This window comes from Onthophagus taurus, chromosome 6 (assembly GCF_036711975.1).
Source record: "Onthophagus taurus isolate NC chromosome 6, IU_Otau_3.0, whole genome shotgun sequence".
Taxonomy (NCBI): domain Eukaryota; kingdom Metazoa; phylum Arthropoda; class Insecta; order Coleoptera; family Scarabaeidae; genus Onthophagus; species Onthophagus taurus.
Genome location: NC_091971.1, coordinates 17,949,177 through 17,973,253, shown reverse-complemented (window position 1 = coordinate 17,973,253; position 24,077 = coordinate 17,949,177). Strand labels below are relative to the sequence as shown.

At 32.2% G+C, this 24,077-nt stretch overlaps 1 protein-coding gene across 1 annotated transcript; it reads left to right on the top strand.

Moving 5' to 3' along the window:
* The first annotated feature begins 29 nt into the window (after window positions 1-29).
* LOC111416838 (citrate synthase) lies at window positions 30-21,831 on the top strand. Its single transcript, XM_023048940.2, has 6 exons — window positions 30-220; window positions 8,307-8,468; window positions 19,878-20,075; window positions 20,129-20,517; window positions 20,572-20,908; window positions 20,965-21,831. Exons 1-6 carry the CDS (start codon window positions 176-178, stop codon window positions 21,232-21,234), a joined length of 1,401 nt encoding a protein of 466 aa, XP_022904708.1. The 5' UTR covers window positions 30-175; the 3' UTR covers window positions 21,235-21,831.
* Window positions 21,832-24,077: the final 2,246 nt, after the last annotated feature.

Below are 24,077 nucleotides of genomic sequence, written 5' to 3'. Positions count from 1 at the left end.
TCTCGAACAAAATTCTCTACGAACGGGGCCGTTTCATTCGGTCTTCGTATCGTTGAGGGGACTGCTTTACACGCACGGTGGGCGCATTTACGCCATACGAAAGCTACTGACCGCTTCTCATCACTTGTGTACAGAAATTGAAGAATTGTGAACGAAAAAAAATCCAGTTTCAAAAATGGCTCTGTTTCGTTTTACCACTACAAAGCTCCAAGAATCGCAAGTAAGTATTATTTTTACAATTTTTTTCTTATTGGGCTTTTTTCAATAACCCCAAATTTAATACGCGATCTTGGAAATGCATTTATCTCTTCGAATTCAACGTGAAACGTGTCAACCAACGTGTTCAGAAAATTTGAGCGCTTTTTAAATTTCAAAATTAATCATTTTTTTGGTGTTTTGGCGAGATTTTTTTTTCTGAAAGCGTCGTTACATAAGGGTTGACTGAAAAAAAGGGGGGCGAAGCAAAACCCTTCAAGTATCGACCCTAAAACGGTCTTAAGCCGACCACAAAATCATTATTTTATTTAAATACAGTCGAATTTCGAGTTACGTAACATGTTTAATAGTTTAGAAAATGTATTAATAGATTATAAATTAATAAAAGAGGATTAAGTTTTAATTTAATAAGATATAAAAGAATTCATTCATTTTTAAAACGTTTTATCGCGGTTTTTAATAATAAAGCAAACTTTTGATCAACCCTATAGAGTTTTTCAAAACATGTACAGTGATAATCAAAAGTTTCTTTTTTTTTTTTGGTAAAAAAATTCTATTTATTTATGTTATCGTAAAATAATTTGTTGTTTATCAGAGTTATAATAAACAATTTTAAATTAAATTATAATTGATTACTTTTAACATAAATAATGTTAACTATGTCGTTAACTAAAACAATACGCAATCAAGTCGACACGTTTAACTCATTATATTTACAATAACAACAAAATACATTAAAAGTTCTATATAACGGATTAATACGGGGAAGGAAGTGTCCGTTATAGTCAAAAGTACGTTATATGAAAATTTTTTACTTTTAGTTCAATAAAAATATACAAAAATCCAGTGCTAAAGAACAACTAACAGTAGGATTAGAACTAACACTAGACCTAGAACTATAAACATTCGAATTTAGCCGTCTTAAGAGACGTACGGCTAAACCCTTTTAGTTCAATAATAATATATAACAATCTAGCGTGGAATAACAATTAAAACAACTCTGGGAGTATCCCAAGTTTATCATTATAAGATATGAACATGAAATAGAGCTATTAAGGAAATAAGCCGAGTTGGATTATCCGTTATATCCGAAGTTTTTTTTCTAAAATATCTAGATTCATGATAAGTAATAATACAAATCGTTAAAACCTTCTTACATATTACTTTATGAATACCACAAACATAAATTTTCAATGTCAATATCACACGCTTAATGGACACGAATGGTTACGAAACATCCACGTTTCAATTCACTTGTTAGAGGTGCTTTTGTAATAATTTAACCGGGAGATTAAGTAACGAAAACTAAATGTTCAATACTATAAGTATTGAAAACTAAATATTTTCGACCGAAAATTCTAAATTTAACGGCAACCGTAAGAAATCACGAGATCATCTATAAATACGTTTCGTGAAGGTTTTGCTCTCAAAATTCAAAGCGAATCGACGTCATACCACTCGTCCATTCAGAAAGAAAAAATAAAAAAAAAGAAATGTTTGAATTGAATTTATTGCTTTTAAGAGTTTTGTTTCGTTGCTTCATTATAAAGTCATTTGGTAGTAAAATTGGATTGTTCAAAGTCTTTTTTTTGTATGGAGGCGCCTAAACTTCTCCAGATCAAAGTTCAAAGTTAAATTAGATTTACAGTTATAGTGCCAATGTTAGAGTTACTTAATACTAGGTGGATAATTTGATTTTTTATTATTAGTTTTTTTTTTCGAATATAATTTCTTCGATGTTTATTCATTTTTGATGAGTCAATTTAAATTTATTGCAAACAACCTGTATGTGAACTACAAAACGGGAAAAAATGCTTTAAATGTTTTTTTAAAAAAGAATTTGAGTTACGTTAGATGTTTTTTTTTTGCAATTCCAATGATTTAAGTTATTTTGTATAATTTTAAATTAAAAACTAAAATTATTATTAAACAAAATTGTTATGTTTTTGTGTTGTGGAAAATCTTTTTGTGTCTGGATGTGATCCAATTTTATAAATATAGCTTGGAAACGTTTAAAAAGTGAAACTTTTTTAGAGATATTGTAATAATCAAAGGTCGAGAATTTTCTACATTTTTTTGAGACAAATGTTTTTTTATATCAAAGAGTAAGAATTTAATTAAATTTTTAATTGCCTATTGTTTAAAATGGACTTATTTTATCTTTTCATTTAATCTTGTAAAAAATCAATTCAAAAATAGATTATAAAAAATTTAAAGAATTTCATCTATATTGAATTTTATTTTTTTAATGATTTTGATAGTACATAGTACAATTTTACATCAATCTTATCAGTATTAGAATTTTTTCCCAATTGTTAGTAATGATATCGACCCTGCCAAACCAAAACGCCGTAAACGCCAAAATGGTCACTTTTTACTTAGCTACGCCGTTCAACAGGATTTTTAAATCTGCATCCAAGCAACATTGATGACAGTTTTTTCTTTTCTGAAAAAGCAAGTAAATGTCGTTTATGCAGTTTTGACATGGCATTAGTTAAGTCTTCAAGCATGGAATCCGATTTGGCGCCAATTTCAATCAATTAAGAATAATCTACTTTACTTACATTGAGGTTTACTGTTTTGATTGGTATTGAATGTTGCCAACAACAGAAATCACATCTAACGAATAAGGACAAATTCATCTCTTATGTGTTTATAGAATATGAAGTTTGTGAAATAAAAGAACAAATATCATTATAACAACAAATACTTGTTGCAATTTATGATAAAAATGCACGCAACGCCTTACGATCGAAGCGTTGCAGAACACAAAAGTATACAATATATTTAATAAATGCTTTTATGGATTATTATTATACTAATATTTTTTTCCATTTTACATTATTCTGATAGATATAGTTCAACTAGCACCATCTATTAAAAGATTTTGGATATAAATAAAATGTATCTAGGAAGAAATGATTTTAAATGTGACATTTTGTAGTCGGGTCTACATTGAGTCCACGGGCACTAAACTCTAATGGACTGCCAAATACCTGTTCTTCTTCGTTTGCCAGTGGGTGGGGCATTTATGACGTCATTTACACACCTCCTTACAACTGTAGGCTATATGTTAATTGGTTTATTCATGGTTTCAATTCAAAATTTTATTTTATTACGGTTTACAGCTTTAATTGTACAGCTACTACAGATTTGATATTCAATACGTAAATGAAGGCCAAAAATATATGTATTTTGAGATGATTACCTCACTTCTTGTTGTATTGTAAATAGATGCTAATTTCATTATTTTTATGGAACATCGTATCATATTTAGTCGAATAATTTTTATTGAAAATAGTTATAGAGGTCGTTTACACTTACACAACAGTGTCATTGATTTATATCCATTTCCTAAAATACTTGAGTATTAAAAACGAGTACTTGAGTATTACATACTTGTACTTCGAGTATTAAAAAAATGGCCTCGTTTAGCTACAACTTACAATGGGCTGTGTATAAACTCCTACAAAAGTAAGCAAAATTAAGCAATTATCCTCATTAATTAGAAGCTATTTTTCTGCACTTCAGTAAAAATAATATTAAACTGGGTAAGATTCCAAAAGAAACTATATGCTTGGTGGCTAAATGTTGGAAACACATCTCGAATCTATAATTGAGAATGGAAAGTTACCGTGTGGAAAAAGATAAGGTGGACAATGATGCTTAATGGAAATACATACTTGAAGCTAAATGGAGCATGATAAATGTTGAAAGTATCGGAGTCGACTCAATTGGTGCGACCATTGCTTTAATGTCGTAATAAGATCAACCACTTTCCAAAGCTACCAAAGGCTGTTTTAGAATCTGTCGAAAAGATCGTATAACATAATATCTGAACATGTTCACATAAAGTTAGTCGATACACGTTTCAATTATTAGAAGTGATTAGTGACTAACCGACAAAAAATTGATCTGCATCTGATCAGAATTCAATCCTAAATTGTGCAGATATTATGACGGAAACCGCTTCATCTACTCTTGTAACAAACTTCATTAGCTAGCTGTAAAAAAGGGAAGAATTCTGACATTAAAATAGCTGCGACACCAAAATAGTGCTACAATAAGCACTTATAGAGGCGAAGAATATGACACACATTTAGCCCGTTGTACAACGTGTAAAAGGGGCTTTTTCCAATATATACAAATCAGTCAATAGGACCAGTAAGATCAGAGAGCAAAGCATCATTCATAACCGAATCGGTTGCTTATATTTTAAACCGCCCAAGAGAGGCAATATCCGAAATCTATTTATACATCTTCATTGTAAGCATCGTCACCGAAGTCCATCATCAAGACCATTGTAGTCACCCATAAATTCAATTCTTCTGAACTCCGCCATAACTTCCATAGTTTGCGATTTCTCGATTTGTTGAACCATTTTTACAGTCTATAGCCGTTTCTCGCATCCTAGGTTTAATTTTTTTCTATTTCGCCTGTCGCCTTCACTTAATCCTTTCCATGCACTCTCAATGACCGCTTTGTTCTTCCTCGTTTTTTTCTATTTGGCGGTATCAGTTTATCATTTTCTTTGGCCATCTTTCATCATCAGCTGAATATGTCCGAACCATTGTAGCCTCTTTACATCTATGGTTTCTAGTGTGCTAATCTATACTGAAGCAGGAGAATTTGTTCGATCCAGTTAGTAAACGTGGAAAAAGTTGTTAACCTAAATTAATTTGGGTGAAATAAGAAAATTGCCGTTTTAATACAACCTGGTCCTATCCCTGGAACAACTAATCTATACTCTCACTCGATCCATCCTTATTTTCTGGCAACTTCTCCTCCAATAGTCCATTTCATCAGCGTTTATTCTTCAATTGCTTCTTTTATTCATGGCCCATTGTTCGGATCCATAGATACATTTTCCACTACCGTCTTATATATTCGGATTTTAGTTTGCTGGGCTATTTGTTCGCTCTATAGAACACCACTTAATTATCTGGTAGCAGCTGGTAGCATCTGGTAGCAGGTATTCGATATTTTAATTCCAAGCTAATTATAGGCTTTGGAGTTTTTAATATTCATCCCCTGGATTGACAAGTCGTTTCCATTTCCTCCTATGACCAGTTATTCCGTTTTATTGAGATTTATTGAAAGCCCCCAACCATTATGTATACTACTCATACAATTTCCGAAGCATATATTCTGCGTTCATTTGATCTTCTACCAATATAACTTGATCGTCCATAAAGTACCGACTAAACAGCTTGTCATCTCTTTAGTTTCCTATGTTTTGACACTTTTCTCATCATTTTGTTAGGGATTGTTTTATATTTATCTCAAATGACGTAGGGACTTAAATCAAGTCTCTGGATGAGCATCTCTGTCTAGTTGAAGATTTATTCTCAACATACTTAACTTTTTTCTAACTATTCCAGGCCAGAATTTTGAGTTGGGTTTGGACTGTAGAAATACTAGTTTCGTCCAAGCTCAAAATTGTGTTAATACTGGTTTGCTCTGGCTTTAGAAACGTATTGGTTGGAGTTCAGGAAACTCCACAACAAGGCTTAGCTTGCCATTGTTTTTTTCCGCTGTATCTTCCGTTGCATTGATCTCTAATATCTGAATTTCTCACTCTGTCCATTCTCGTTTTCCCTGCAGTTGATCTTAGTGTCTTCATCTCGCCCACTCGTAGCATGCTCTTTCTTTTGTTTGTTTTTGCCCTCACTTCTATTCCGTATGTCATTATCGGTCTTATACAGGTCTGATTTCGACCTGATTATGTTTCTTGAACATACTGATGTTGTGGATGCTTCATTAATTTGGTTCCTCAATTCTTTCATTGGATCATGGCCGCTAGATATGTGTACGCCTAAATAGTTAAATTGCATCTTTGCAGTAGTCATGGACTTGATTTTATCAACGGAGATAGCCATATTAACACACCATACTAACTCTCTTGGTGCCCATCACATTTAAGGATGTTATTTCCTCTACGATTTTATCCATGAGGAGGTTAAACAAAAATTATTTTGATTGAGTTCATTTATTAAATCGTTCATAATGTTTGTTAAGGAAGAAGGTTACATAAAGTCCAAGCATTTCTTATATCTTAAGCAGGAGTAAATAAATATTAGATTAAAATTATCGAACTGTTTTTCCTCATATCCCTAAAAGAATGTAACAACATATCTGCATACAATATTAAATTCAAAGAAATCCCTAGATTATTTCTCAGCAAACAAATCTTAAAGATTGGCTAGATAAAAAGATTGTGAATACGCCCGATAAATGGCTATAGGCATCAACGTACGATAAAGGTTTGTGTCACGCCAGAAATGCGTCCTTGTAAAAAGTCCTTGAAATGCGTTATTTTATTAAAAAAAAATGTGAAAAAGAAATGTCAAATTTATTTAGTAGTAATAGATTTTAATAGATGGCGCAGGTAAAAAACACTATAATAGAGTCCTTAGATAGATTAAGTACTGCAATCTAAATTTAGATACATTAAAATGATTGGCGTCATTCGATGACAAATTTTAAATTGGCAAATCATTGGAATGATTTTAAATTTAACACCTTTATTTGCTGTTTGTATGATTGCGCAAAATTAATCAATCGAGGGATTTTAGTTTTATAGCATAATGTCTTGCAAACCATTTATCGTGTTTAGAACTTTTCATCTGCCAATACAACAAAGCTGTCTATTTTTACTAGGCATGAAAATTTTTCTTAGTAATGTCATTTTTGCTAACATTTTTAGAAATTTTTACAAGAAAAGTGTATAAACTTGTTACGTGTTATTTATAATCAATTCTTTAATCATTCTAAATACTGATAAATGTTGAAAGAAGCAACAATAATGACTCCTCTTTATGTATTAAGAAAAGCAAATACATCTCAACACCAAAGAAATACGTAAAATGCTTAACGTTGTAAAGAGAAGGAATTTTAACTATGTTAAGGAACAGTTAGAATTCATTTTAAATTGTTTCTCGATCAACTAACACTAAATTTGAATAGTTACTTTAAATACTTTATTTTTCTTTGATTGCAGGAAATAAAGCTGAATGTTAAGAGAACGTATTTAAGCTTTTGTGAAAATGTGTTGGGCAAAATGAATAATTTGGGAATAATCTCTTCGAAATGCTCAATTCTCTACTTTATCTGTAAATAATAAAATAATTTTAAGTATTTATTTTTGGAACGTTTGAAACTTTGTACTATTTGATTTGAATATTTTTAAACTAAGATACATGTGCCAAAAAGGTTTAGAGGCGCCTAGCAATAATTCAGTACCTCGTTCACGACGTTTAAAAATAAAATTTATTACAAAAGGTCCTTCAAAAACGACGACCTACTAGTGTCGCTGCGATTGACCTCGAGTCGTTATATTAAACGCCGCGGATTCCCCACAGTTCGTCCTTTGGACTCTGAGGAGATTGTGTTTGATCATTTCTTATTGACGAAGATGATCACCAGACTCTCGTGGACCACTTATTTTATTCACCATAATCGCATTGTAACCCACTTTAACTTTACCTTTTGTTTTATTACATTACGTAAGCGCCGAGGTTTTTTATTTCATCGTCTTTATAATCTGACGTGTCATATGCGTGTTTGTCCGAAAGGAAATAGTATGATTACGAACACGTGTTTCTGACGTTTTTAGCGAAATAAGGCAGAAAATTTATTGTAACCTTGGAGGGGAAAATAAATTTTATTTTTTGCAAATCGTAATCACGACCTCTCCTTTTTTTTTTTATTATAGTAGCATTCATTTATTATTGAATTGAACAAATTAAATGAAATGATTAAAAAAAAAACATATTGACCATGTCACGATAAGATTAAAACTATTCTGACTCTTTATATGTATATGTAATTGTGGTTTCTTGCATCATTTCCCAAAATGGAAAATACGCGCTAGATTGTATGAAATTGTTAAGTTCTCAGAAAGAAAATGTTTATTTTTGTGGTTTGAATTGATTTTAGAATTCGCGGAATTTAAAATTTTTTTGTATGAAACGTCAATCATTTTTAAACCTTCAATTACAATGATTTTGAGAAAATATATTATTTCAAATACTTTTTCAGTAAGAAATTTCACACAAATTATTTATATCTTTTTCTTGTATTTTTTTTAGAGAATTATTCCTCAAATATCCACGATTTTGAGGCAAATGAGCAGTACATCGACGGATTTAAAGGCGGTGTTGTCAACGAAAGTTCCCAAGGAACAGGAAAAAGTAAAGAAATTCCGTAAAACTCATGGAAATACCAAAGTTGGAGAAGTAACCGTAGATATGGTAAGTTAAAATCTTATTCAAAACGTGTTTTCGTTATCAAAATATTTACGGTCCGTTGATATCTTCTGTCCAAACTTCAACGTTATTGCAATAATTTTAGTGTTTTGAGTAAATATTCTTGTCTAGATTTAAACGCATCTGTTCCAATAACAAAAAATGGATACACACGTGCGTTAATGATCAACATTGTGTTATAACAAAATTTCATAAAATCAGTATGAATTATACTTACACACTAGTTTACGGTAATACAAGTTTAGACTCATTTTTAAGATAAATAAATTATAAAAAGTAATTATAATAACCCGATTCCAGAAATTAAACATTTCAGCGCAAAATTTGAGTGGTGTAATACGAATTATTAATAGCTTATTTATTTCGAGTATTCTTAAAAGATTAGTTACATCAAAATTTATCAATATAACAAAGGCTATCAGTTTAGCTGATTGAGTCACAAATAACAATATTGGTATGTACAGGAAATATAATAAGTTCGCTATTGAAGATTTGTTAGCTACATCTTTTCATTATTTGTATCATTCCAAGATTAAATTATTTATATGCATTCATGTTTTATGTTTAAAATTATATTCTTATTTAAGGCCTGGTTTGTTTAAAAAAATCACAAATAGGTATACAGCTGAAGTACCATTTTGTGTTCACTATGAGTCAACTGTAATCTCTAAATATTTACCATGATTATACAAGCTTACAGAACATTTCATTCTTGTATCTCACTTTAAAGTATTAGTTTACATTAAAAGAGATCGTATGTGTTCAGTTGATCTCACTTGTCACTTGCAGTTGAAGGATTTTTCCAAAAAAAGATAAGAATATGTGATTTTAGTCATAGCAATTTTCCTACAGAATTACCAACTATTTGAAAACAGCATAAAAATAAATGTTATAGTAAATCAAAAACCGCAAAAGTATTGTATACAATTTTCCCTGTATAAATGAAATTCAGGTTTTATCTACGAACGAGGAGAACGCAGTTCTGCGAAGACTAAGTTACTGAATACTGACTTTTTTGCGCTTTATTGGCACTTGTGAATCTAGCACTTGTCTACCTCGTTTCGATGCACTAATTAGGCTATCAGAAAGTGCCAATCCTTTTGCTGTTGATTGTTGCAGTAACCTCCAACAAATCCATCCTCTCCTCTTTTATTACTCCTTCCCGCTCTATTTCAGACTGATATTGTAACTAATATTGATACCAATTGTTACAAATGGCTAAATGGAAGTAATGGAAAATTATCCTCAAAGTCTGTTTTCATGATCTAATGAAAGTACGATACATTGCAATTAAAAAAACCTACTTATCAACCCCTCCCATAAAAATATTATACTTTCCTTTTGTCCCATCATCTTTCATCTTCAGGATGAGGTGGCAAGATGGTTCAAGGTTCAATGCCTATGATATTTAATGCCATTTTTACGTTTTTATTATCATTCCACCAAATTACTGCTATTTATTCATCATTAACAAATAAGTCGTTGCTAAGACGTTTACTTTTCTTTAGCTCATTTTCAAACTCAGGGGACATTTTTCAAGTCTATTGCAGCGTATGGTTTCTGCCACGAAAACACCTTTTTCTAATAATTCTTCCAGTATTAATAGTGATATAAAATAATTATCACAAAATATTTTGGGTCCTTCGTGCTCTGGAATTCTACTGGTTAGATTAAACGATCTATCATAGTAGACCCTTGGTATACAATCAATCGATGTATGATACCAGAAGCACCACGAAACATGACCGCTTATACTACCCACGGATTTGGCTTTCCTTTTAGTTATTGCTTCACTATAAGTTGTGCATTGAATGGAATTATTGATTCGACAATGCATAGATTTTCCTCGATTACCAACCCAACTTTTCGAAAGAACTCATGATTGGACATACCTTCCAGAATTTATGATTATCGCTTCGTTCCCCATTTACATCCACATTGTGTAAATCATTTCATAGGAATTATTAAGAGCAAAAATATGGATAGGCGGAGTAAGTAAAGCCCTGTAAATATGGCAAATGTCACCAGCAGGGTGGAAAAAGTTAAAGTTTAAATTATGTTCAGCAGCAAGCAATAAATCGAAAGTACTAGAACCTAGCATTATATAGCATTTCTTGTATAGCATCTGTTATTGCTATAAGAATTACTATCATTATTAAAGCATTCCAGCGTTTACGAAGAAAATCATTGATTGCTGTTGGGTTATAACAAATTATATAGAAAAACATTTACAGATGTATGGAAACATCTTACACGTTTTAAAAGTAATAAAATAAACACTTCATACCCTACCAAAATAACCTTCAATATAGGATGATACGCTTATATAATCTTTTATGATTATGCGCTAAGGTAATTAACGCTGCGCATGCCATAAATAAATCTTATCTAAGAAATTTATACAACCAGAACAGGGCGTACTTCATCAATCAACAGACAATAGCCATAAATTTAATCAACATTTTAACAAAATTGAAATATTTTCAATCAAAAGGATGAGAAAATAAAAAGTGAATAATGAAACACTACAAACAATCTGAGAGTATAATTAACATTTAAGAACTTCTTGGACAACGTCTTGAACATTGTAATCAAGATCGAATCAAAAAAGGCATTTTTCTGAATTTTGTATGATGAATTAACTAAATACGCTAACTCAGGTCTCCATTGCGATTAATTTAAGTGCTAGTAACATGATTTTGTGTTATGCCTAAAGTGTAGTCTCGTGAAAATCGGATTGGCACCAGAATATGCTCACAAGATATCTTGAGGATACTAAAATTCATTGAAAAACAGTTTACAGTCTATAACGCCCAGAATGTCATTGGTGTCTGAAAATAAGCGTACCGTATATTTCCAGTTTCTACTTTGCCATGCAAAGGTCCTCTTCTATTTTGCTTTCTCCTTCTTCTTCCTGTGGGCGTCCATTGCCATATTTATTTTGATAACTTCCCTGACATTCTTAGTATATGTCCGTACCATCTTAGCTGGTTTAGTTATTATTAATTACTGCATGTTATTATGATCTTTACTATCGTATTATAGTTTTGATGTTATTCTTGTTCATAAGCGTTTATTCCACAATATTCCATGCTCTTCTGCCTTGTACGTTTTTATCCTTTATGGTACAATCTAGTGTTCCGTCGCTGGTTATTTGTGCTCCCAAATATTTATACTTACTGGTATATTTTATGCACTCCCCTAACCATACCGGTTAGGTCAAGGTCTGTCTTCCCACACACATATTGGTCCCATTCACTGTATTCCTGTATGAGTTTCCTGGCTATGTATTCCATATCTTGCTGGCCTTGTAAGATTACTATTTGGCCGTTGACGAAACACAGTGTGTATATGATGCTGTCGTTTAGCGGAATACACATACTTTTGCGTTTTATTTCCCGAATGCTTTAGGTATATTTTGAACAAGGTCGTGTATCACACCTGCTTGAGTCCTTTAGTGATGTGGCCCGTTTTATTAACCTGAATCAACCCTAGATAGCACGTGCTTAGCTTCACGTGGTGTGATATTTCGTAATAGTCATTAAATAGAAATTATCTTGTATTTACATACACGAAAACAACGGTTTATGTTAGGTTGGCTTACCTTACTAGATGGATTATGTTGATGATAATATTTATGTATTGTTTTCTACTTGGGCTTAGTAACTTTTTCTTCTTCAAAACTCTTTCTTCACTATCTCTTTATCTTTATTTTTACACTATCTCCAAATCATCAGCAAAGGTTTTTCAGCAAAGTCAAACTTTTTTTTGTAGTATTGGAAATGTCAATTAGACGCTAATATAATAAATTAATATTAGTGAATTTATGGCACTTACTTCCTTTACCAACATCCTGGTTCCGTTGTTCTTCATTCTATTTGCTGAAATTACTGATGCATAACTGTATCTAGGTCTAAATCTTGATTGGAAATCGTGATGGAAATCTTGATTGTAAATGTTGATCTGCCCTTTAAGGCAGAATACGATAGCGTTCCAAGTAACCACTTTTCCGCAACGACTCTCTCCAAAATTTACGACATGGTATTGAAAATACTGGTTGCTCCCATATCCGAGATAGAAGAAGCACTTGATGTTGTACGATACTGGTGATTGTACTAAGATGAGTATAGGCGACACGGTATACTGAAATTTTCTACTTATTTTCTAAGGTTAAATTCGTAATACAAATTGCATAGCAAGTAGTCTAATCTTGCGGAGCATTAAGAGTTAAAGTGCGTACATACCTTTTGGACGGTGAGCTTTGAACTTTCTGGATCATCCTAAAATCTGAGTAGAGCCTATTTTTTGCATCTTTCCCATCTTTGTTGTATAGTATTATCATTATTTATCATCTTTTCAATGTTCTGAACATTTCAGACAGATCATAATGTTCCGAGAAAATATAATGTGTATAATTGCACCGATAGTAACGTTAACCCATTTGCATTGCAACCCGTTCTGATGACTTTCTGGATGGTTTGTTCCTTTGTGGTCTTAATATTCACAAAAATTCTTGTTAAATATCTTTGATCTAATTTTTTTTTATTGTTTCTTATAGAATGGATTTAATTATCTTTTGAATTATTTACTTATTTCGGTGCCTTGTGTTTTTTAAAGCACACAGCTCAATAATGCTCGTAATATATCTTTATTCAATCATACTGGAAATAGTTGTTCATTGACCATAATTCGTCGACTTGCACATTTCAACATTTTAGTCTATTTCTATTCCAGTTATCACGTAATCAGCATTTCAACGAGTTGCAAATAAAAAAAAAATTTCAAAGCTGAATTGTTATTTACAAGAGATTATTAGAACTCCTCTAAATTTGTTTTGGTTCATTCAGATTTTGGTTTAAAGTTCGGGTTATGACCTTTAAATATTGACTAAAACACGTCAATACAACACAAAATGTATGAAAATTTAAAATCAGTTATGTAATTTGAGTGTTTTTATTATCAATTCTATTCTATTTATTTAATGGCTGGAAATGTTTGAAATTTTGGAGGTCATAATTTCGTAGATATTTGACGTCTTAATAAGCCCTTATCGTTCTCATAAAGTAGGTCTTTTAATAGTTGTATTTATCTGTTTATTATATCAGATGGTACGTGATTTTATTTTAACTGAACAACAAAACAGATGTAGTATGATAAAAATATTTTTATACTTTCCTTGATGTAACACCAAATGCGGACATATTTTTAGAATCAAATCAAAATTCTCCAAATTGATAATTATTTTCGAGAGTTTTGTTATGATATAAAAAGTAATGTTTCATACGTTTAAAAATTAATAATGTAACAATAAAATTATGTAAGAAAAAGATATTAAATTGCGCAAGATTATGAAGGGGAATGACGTGTTTAAGTTGCAGTTGTTATCGATTTCCATTGAGATTACGTTCAATAAGGTGAGATAACAAGGGAAATTGATCTACCAAAATCCGGGATTGCCTCGTCTTGCAGATAAGATTAATTTATAAGACAGATGTTATGGTTGCAGATTTATCGTAAAAAAATGTGTGACATTGTTTTAGATAAGATAAATTATCCGCAGGGATGTGTCTAGGTCATCATAATTAAAATCAAAAAAAAATCGATTCTTAAGATTAGAATAAATTTAAAAATTTTTATTATTACCTTGAGTTGAATTATTTAAATTGTTATTATCACATTTTTAGGTTAAAACGTAGGTTGTTTTATTTGCACGCTAATAAATACTTCCAAAAAAATTTATTTGCTAATCTAATAATTATACATATCTGCATTTAGCTTATTTCACACTTTAATGTTGCGCAATTTTTATGACTTCTTTATCTAAAACATATCTACGCATTCCGAGACTATCCTTGAAATTTATTTCAAAAATAAATAGATCTATTGTTTTATATAAATGATTCATTTAGATCTAGACGTAATTTCATAAGTTCAATTAAATTGATTAATTGCTTTTTATTATTGACAATAATAGATTGAGGTAAAGGTGCTCTTATATAATTTGTTTGCATATTTATTTCATTTAGAACCTTATATTGTGTTTATTAAAAATACTTAATGTCTAAAAATCAATTTGAAATAAATTTTAACTCCTATCGATATGATTTTTTATGATAAATAAAAATATGACATCAAAAACATGTTTATTTCAAATGATCTCATCATTGTGGTAAACCAATAAAACTAAAGTTTAACTACAGGTAATAAAAAAAGTTATTTCATAAAATGTATTAATTTGTTGAAAAATGTTTTTTAAGTTTCAAAGTCAGGCGATCACGGTCAAAGATTTGTTAATAATCTTTTTTAACGTGTTCATTGACCGCGGTGTATAATCAAATCTTAACAGTTAAAAGTTTAAAATAAAGAGTGTGTACTTAGATAAAATTTTTAATTATACATTTAATCATTTTGCAATACTATTGATATTGTTCACGGTTATTATTCACGGTTAACGATGTCAGCAAAAACAATTTCTTCTTTTTATAAAGGTCACTTTCAATTCTATTTATATTTATAACGCAAACAATATATAAATTTTAATTTATTGTAGTAGACTCTAATGATGGCAGATAACCGAAACGTGTTAAATTTAAAACTGGTTAATTCTTTGTAAATCTTATAGATTGAATTTGAAGATGTCTGGAAGAAAGAGGCTATTCGGAAAAATGATTTATCTTCAAGTATCAAGTTTTATTTGTTTTCAAAAAGGAGGAGCATATTTAGATAAAGAAATATCGCGGATGTCATTACTCGAGCCAACTCAAACCAATAATATAAATTTAGTTAATAATGAAAATTTAACTTTTACTCTGCGAGCTTTTTATTTTGCAAATATATTTATTACCTCTGTTTTGTAATTGAGTATAAAAAAATTATAAAATGTATTATAGCTCAATCAGAATCTTGTTATCTTAATCGAATACATGATGTGGTGTCAACGAATATCAAAGAGAATACTCAATCATGTTAGTATAATACGATATAGATATAATTAATAATAAATTAATTTGTTTTCGATCAATTTGATTTGTTTTCTCGAACAAATATTGAAATTTGGCGTTTGATATGTCTATGATTATTACATATTTGCAGAATGATGTTATCTTGAAAACCATAAACATATTTCAAGGAGATTTAATTAAAAATAAAACAAAAATTTGATCTTAAGATATGAATGCTTTCTGAGATACCATGGCGAGGATATATTTTCAGAGCTGTAAAATGTAAAGAATTTGAAAAATATTGACCAATTCAATGTTGAAGTCCAAATAAGATCAAAGTCCGGTCAGGAAGTAATATCACTATTCGTATCACAATTTGCTGCATTCTATGACTTGGTATTGGAGATAGAATTCCGCCTACATATATTTTTTTAATAAATAGATGTTAATTTGTTCGTGTAATTAATGTTTATGTATAAAAGTAGAGCTTATTTTTTAGCAATTTTAAAATTTTTTTATAAGTTCTTGGCAAAAATTGTTGTCCCAGGATTTGGAGCTGAGATTTTATTGTATTTAAAATGTCGATGCCATAACAGTGACTAATTCTGACAAAGCTACCTCATATAGAAAAATATAAAAAATGCTTCAAACTTTTAATGTTTAAATTTGATATAAGCTAAAGTATATCTTTAGTAAATTTTTTTTTTTACTGTTTGTAAGTTAATACTCTGCACATCAATGACCATTATTAAAAATTACTGGGATTATAAAGGTTATGAAGATTTTTTGACATCTACTCTTCCTCAAATCTTGGTATTATACCATGCTGGCTATAAGTGCGCGCAAAAATATCGTTAAGGGCTACTATTTTTGTATCAATCGTTTAATGTTGAGAAGGTACACAAATTCTTGCCACAAATTTTATTAAATAGTTCCCAGATTTCTTTTAACAACTTTATTATTTGCCTTTCTTTCTGCTCTCGTTGTTTTATCATTAAATCGTATGAAGTTTGAAGTTAATTTAAATCTGCTTCGACATGGCAGAAAATTGGCTACTAACTAAGCCATATGATTCTTGGACTGATGATTGCATTACTAATACGTAAAATTGGAAAACTTTTGTACGTCCTCCCATTAGGCGCACACTAGTCACACCTCTACTAGGCCACTAGTCTTCGAAGGCATAAATTGCAGCCTTTTCAAAGTTGTACAGCCAAAAATATGTTATACCTGTTATTATCCAATACGAAAGCGATAACTGCACGTTGCAAACCTTTGCTTTTACACTTCCCTGTTGACAACCTTTAAGAACTATCTTTGAAACTACCTAATCTTATCCTGATTTTAACGATTCCTTGTTTAAGAGAGGATCCTATCTAGTCAAAATGTTACAGGCACAAAACCAGAAAACTTTGTTTTATTAAAAGCACCAAACGTCAATAAACATTCCTCCAAATGCCCCTGTGTTTAGCATTTCAATAGACGTATCATGGATGTATGCAAGGGACTTGATAAATATATCGATTTTCTAGTCTGTTTAACACATTTAGTAGAAAAGAGATTAATTGACCTTAAACGACTTTGTAGGAAGTATTTGGCCAACGTTTTGATACGCAGCAACGTAACAGGCAACCTTGAAATAATCAGGCTTGCATAATTCCATCTTGTCCTGGCATTTTAAACGGTACAAATGTATTAATACCTTAGTGTGCCTAATCGTCGGTATTACGTAAATGATATGTTTTCTCCTCAATTCATGCAATGATTTCAGAACCTCAACAATGAATTCGTTAATAGCGGAACTCTTTGCAAGGTTTTCGATAATCCGTTCTCCCTGAAATTCACACTTTCTTCAAACACTGTAGAAGGAAGCTAGTGTTTGCAAAAACCCTTTCATTACATGCATTCGCCAATGTAGTATTTATTTAAACCGCTAGCTACTCCTTATGCATAATCATTGAGGACATATGTTCTCTGGTACATTTTCATATGATATTATTAGTAAATAGGTGCTTACTGTACATCCTTTGGTTTTGATCAGATCTGCTGAAAACTTTTCATATTACCGTATATGTACCGTATTATAACACCATTATTTATTGTTGTTGTGTTAGGTTCGCCCATTTTTAAGCCTGATCTATATAAACTTACGTATATTTATGTGTATAAATGTACAATACAATACAACATCCAACTACGCCGTAGTTGTGCTACGACCTAAACAGTCAGCTAATGTGAGATAGGGCCATTACCGTTTCTTCGAATATAACATAGTTACGTGTTGTCATTTTTTCATCATCTATTTCAGACAACAGTGTACCACTAAAACAGATTATTTGCTATTCGTGTATATTGTCAAAGGTTTAATTCATTCAATGTTAAATTTAGCAATAAAATCATGGTAAGTTTTATGGCAACTAATTCCACACTATTATCGACCCTTACTGTTTCTTTACAATGTACCTCCGTGTATCTTTAATTATTTTCCTACAATATATTTATAAAACCACCAAAAGTTGTTGAATGTCTTATATCGGCAAAGAATAACAAGATAATACGACAAAATAAACATAACAAACGAAACCACATACCGCAGAACACTGAATTACATCCTAATCTAGGTTTAACGCACTAAAAGGAGGAGACATTGATTCGGATAATCCTGATACATCAAGGTTACCTTAGATTACATTACATAGGAAGAGATTAATACTCATACTTTCAATTAAAGCTATGTTAAAAGATTAATAAGAAATAAATATAACAATTTATTTTTGTTTATTCATACAATAAATTGGTTGTGCTCTGATATATTTTGGTGTTTTTTACATATTGTGCCATAGCACCCATAGAGCTACGCATCACCGATCCACAGTTTTTCCAAATACATGGGCATCTCATTTTACTTGAAACTACGTCCATTTGCAAGAATCTCCTCCTTTTAGTAAACTAGAATCTTCCTCGTGTTTGTTTAGCCAATCTTTTATCCTTTTCTTGTAACATTTATTTCACCTGCGCACTTTGTGAAAATCATTGGCTTCAAGACTTTTGAGAGTGTAATCAGGTTCTGCTTGAAATTGAAGATTATTCCTATTATTTGCTAATGGAGATATTTTGAGATCTTTCCATGAATTACCAATGTTAAGTAATGTCAAGTGGCAGATTGAATAGTATAATTTCATGTGCTTTGAAGGGTGCGTATTCTTCCGGTGGTTTTTCTACATTCTTCTCATTCTTAATAACCACCATGATAGCATGTTATAACCACCTCATTTAAATAACGTCTTGGTATCTTTTTTTTTGTATTTATTGATTGGGTGAGTGAAGTGGTATTTATATACTAATATATACGATGTATTTTCCATTAGGACTCACATTACATAAAAGTCAAAGAGTCACTATTATTGTGGTAATAGTATGCCGAGAATCAATGCATACCGTCATCATTGCCATATCTAAAGCCGTTATTCTCTTACTCATTTGCCTGCTTTATCATTGTTACTTGCTTATATGTTATTTGGTAAAAGATGAAATAAACCGGTCTCGTCGGCGAATAGCTGGGTTAATAACCCAGCTATAACACATGTTGAAACACCATAACCAATGCATTACTTACTAAATTTTGGCGTCATACTACTTATGCATAGTTTCGATAAATGTTTCTGACCACCAAGGTTTCAAATACTTGCGAATTAGTACAGAACCTGGTTTACTTGAATAACGTAAAGCTTTTTAATCTTTGATAACTCTTTTTTGAGCAACTGTTAAATGCACGCTTTCCTTCTTTTCTACTTTCCGACCACATTCCATGGTTGCAGAATGTTATGACTCAGTATATGTACAGTGTGTTAATTAAGTATCGTACCCGACGTCATCATTTGCAAGTATGCAACCAATATCACAGTATTGGTATTGCAATAAGCAAATCGCGTAGATATTGGTTGCATACTTGCTATGTTGCGATAATTAATCAACACACTGTGTATTCTTCCATCGGCTAACATCTTAGAGTAATTAACTAGATACTTATCTAAACGTACTTTTATAGCAATATAAATAAACACCATGGCCTGGAAATTGTAGATTGAAGTGTACTGAGTTATAAAACAAAATGTTTGTATCATTGTTGAAATCCTTTAAAACTACCTTTTTATTTTACGGCGGAAGTGAACAATCTTTATGAGACAGTTATTATATTTCGTTCAGAAGGATTATATGAATTGAGGGCAGTTAATATTGTTCCTGTATTTTCTAATGTTCTTGCAAAAATGATGAAAATGCAGTTTGGTTGTTGAATTATGTGTAGAATAACAAGAAAGCAACATCTGGCTTTCGTAGTCTACACTTTCTTCCTATGAACACAAAATCGTAATTGATAAATCTCAAAACACTACAATTGTTACAAATACCACAAAATGTAATATAAATTTACATTTTTGTTATTTAATTTTAGATGTACGGTGGAATGAGAGGAATTAAAGGTCTCATTTGTGAGACTTCCGTTCTTGATCCGGATGAAGGTATCAGATTCCGAGGATATTCAATTCCGGAGTGCCAAAAACTTCTACCCAAAGCGGAAGGTGGTAGCGAACCCTTACCAGAAGGTCTTTTCTGGCTTCTAGTCACTGGGGAAATCCCCACAGATGCTCAAGTAAGAATAAAAATTCAAATAAAGAATTAAAATATTTAGTAAATACTTTTCAGGTTAAAGCGTTATCTAAAGAATGGGCCGATCGTGCCGAATTACCACCTCACGTCGTTACCCTTTTAAATAACCTCCCCAATAAGGTACATCCGATGTCGCAATTTTCGGCTGCTGTAACCGCTTTGAACAGCGAGAGCAGATTCGTTAAGGCGTATACTTCCGGTGTACATAAGACCAAGTATTGGGAGTACATTTATGAAGATAGTATGGATCTCATCGCTAAGTTACCTGTCATTGCGGCTACCATTTATCGGAATACTTATAAAGATGGTTCCGGTATTGGAGCTATTGATACTTCGAAAGATTGGGCTCATAATTTTACCACCATGCTCGGTTATGATAACCCCGATTTCATTGAATTAATGAGACTTTATCTTACAATTCATAGGTTAGATTTTATTCTAAGATATTTTTAAATAAATCGTAATTAATATTTTTTTAGTGATCACGAAGGTGGAAATGTTTCTGCTCATACAACACATCTTGTTGGGTCAGCTTTAAGTGATCCTTATTTATCATTTTCTGCTGGCATGAATGGTTTGGCTGGGCCACTTCATGGATTAGCCAATCAAGAAGTATTGGTTTGGTTACAAAAATTAAGAGAATCGGTTGGAGATAAATACACGGAAGAAGGATTAAAAGATTTTATTTGGAAAACATTAAAAGGTGGACAAGTTGTACCCGGTTATGGACACGCTGTGTTAAGAAAAACGGATCCTCGTTACACGTGTCAAAGAGAATTTGCTTTGAAACATCTACCAAATGATCCATTATTCAAAGTAAAATAATTCTGATCTTAATTGTATTAATTTGATTAATTTATGTGTTTTTTTAGCTTGTATCTGATGTGTTTAAAGTAGTACCACCAATTCTATTGGAACTTGGCAAAGTAAAGAATCCATGGCCAAATGTTGATGCTCATTCGGGTGTTCTCCTCCAATATTATGGTCTTAAAGAATCGAGTTATTACACCGTTTTGTTTGGAGTTTCCAGAGCGCTGGGTGTTTTAGCTTCGTTGATTTGGGATCGTGCTTTAGGTTTGCCCATTGAAAGACCAAAATCCCTTTCGACTGACGGCTTAATGACGGCCCTCAAGGCATCATAAATCATACCGATAGCGGGTGAAAACCACACAATAAAAAAAAACAGAGCGCAAATTAATCGTAAGCCCACCCATTCGTACCGCGGTCAGTAAGCCCCCTCCTTCACAAAACGCGTCATCAATTTTTATTTTTAAATGCAGTAAGAGTTAGAAGAAAATTCTTTGTTCAATAAATAAAAAATTCATTTTGTTCAAATTTTGATACAATTTTGGAATAACATCAACAACTCGAGAGTACAAAGGATTTTTTTGTTTTTGTAATAGGTCGCACCGTTGGGCCCCGTCGCGGTTTCCCCCGGCAAATATCGCTGTACATTTCGTCCGTTTATTGCTCTATTTATTGATTCGGGGTCGGGGGGCCGCGGCCTGGGCTCAACGTCATAGAGGCGCCTAAACAAATTTTTTTTTGTTGTTATGTAAAGTAGGAGTGTGAGTAGTGTAAAAACGGTTTCCTTTTCAACGAAAGAAAACGGTTTCGTATGTCTCCTGTTTTTGGACTAAACGTTACATCCTGTTTTAGCTGTGACGTTTTTTTCTTTTATTTTTTTTTGTAGATCGTGTATGATCGCGATAAAGACAATACAAATGTGTAACAACATCTTTATGTGCGTTTTATTTCTTCTTCTTAGATGTCTCTCTGTATTCTCTGACTCTTTTTCCCTTAGTTCTACTTGATATGTCCCATATCTCCTGCCATTCTTCCAAAGCCTTACCCTTGAGAACTCCAACCACATCTCTCTAATCCAATTTAATGTCATACAAGGGTGCATCCCCACTTCACCCGCCAATCTGTCCGCCACTTCGTTCCCCAAAATACCCCTATGTCTAGGGATCCAGCATAGCACTATTTCGATACCCTTCTCTAGACATTTATCAATTAGATGAACCGCTTTATACAGGCTGTCCGGAAATGACGTGTACAACAGAAGACCACAAGTACCTTGACCACAGAATAACCAGAAATGACAGTAAACCCGTCTAGACAAAATCCAAGGTTTATAGAACATAAGGTTACCTATAGTCGAGCCGTCGAATTTGTGCAGTGGTAAATCACCGTGACAGGTACTTACAAAAAATGGGGTAGTCGTTTCCTTCGTTATGTAACCGCCTACTCCCGCCAGGGTCTATAAGGCGCAGCTACACTATACGAGAATAAACCTTCCTTTACAGTCAGATAAGAAGTTATGAATACCGTTCACAGTGCGTCGGCGGCTTTTATTATTTTTTGTCTCCAGTAACGCGCTCAGTGCGCTACCCCCAGAAGGGGTGTGGTCACTTGTTTTGACGAATCCGGACAGGGCGACCGACTATGTAAGAAATTTACCTACTTGTCACGGTGATTTATCACTGCACAAATTCGACGGCTCGACTATAATTCCCTATGCCTCTGTAGTACCGATTATTACCCCGCAAATTGACGTCACTGGTTCGATACAGTCAGAGTAAAAGATAGCCTATACGTGCCTATACTGTGGTACAGTCTATATAAAATATTTAAACCTCGCATCGTGTTGTGTTGTTCATAGAACCAGCTACATCACTGACCCACCTTGCCTCTCAGAGGAGGAGAATCGGTATTGGGTAACCTTATGTTCTATAGACCTTGGACAAAATCGGGTCTTGTGAACCGCCATTTTATTGGAGTTTACTTTTAGCTAATATCACGTCGGTTTATTATTTACTACGAGCCCTAACAACTATATATTGGGACATAATAGAATTTATATGTATTTAACAACAATTAAACAGATTATTTTGTTTTAATACATTTTTCAAATATCATTTAATTAGACAATTAACAACAATTTTATCTAATGAACAACACAAAAACAAAATACGTATCCTATTACTTCTAATTAAACTAGAAAAATGTAAATTTTGCCTGACAACTAAATATTGGGACATTGCGCGATTTGTATTTCTAATATGGAGTAACATCGTCCTTAGATTTTATAACCGCTCGAATTCGGCTGGGCATTCAATTCACTAAGGTTCTACACTGTTCAGGATCCATCCCAAATTTGCTTTATTTTGGCTTTAAGTTCTGGCAATGTCCGTTGTGGGTTGTTCCTCAAAGTTTGTTTCATTTTGTGCCACACTGTTTCAATTACATTCAGATCTGGACTGTTGGTAGACCAATACAGAACATTAATATTTTGATCGCCAACCACTTTTTTGTAGTTTTGGCCTCATACGCGCTCCATCCTGCTGAAATATTTAATTTTCGCCAACATTTAACTGCACGATACTTGGTAGTATGCTGTTTTGTAGTATTTGTTGATATTTTGCGGCGTTCACGGTGCCATCAATAAATTCAAAGCATCCTTATCCTGAAGCTGTCATACAGTCCCAAATGATTACTCCCTTCGGAAATTTTACACAACGTTTTGAACAATCTTTATGAAATGCCTCATGTTTATTGCAAATTTCGATTCATCGCTGAATATTATCCTGGAAAAGTCTTCTGCTGACCAAGACAGTTTAGATTTTGCCCATGTGAGCCTGGCTTTCTGTTGTTTTTCTGTTAACAGTGGTTTTTCTTTTGCTTATAAAACAACAATTTTCTAAAAGCGACATTTTTTAATTATTGCTTGTAAGTAAACCTCGTAAAACTTTAATCCACTTTTAAGAATCCATTTGCGACAGCATTCCCTTGATATATTTAATCCAGTTTTATTATTCCATTCAGCGGTAACTTGTCTTAAAATATTTCTTCCTCCTTTTTTGCAGATTTTTACAAGTATTCTTTTATTTCTATCAGAAACTAACTTTGGACGACCTGAACTTTTACCCTTTTTTTTTCTAATATTTGCCCAATTTCTCCATAATGTTTAATTACTTTCAAC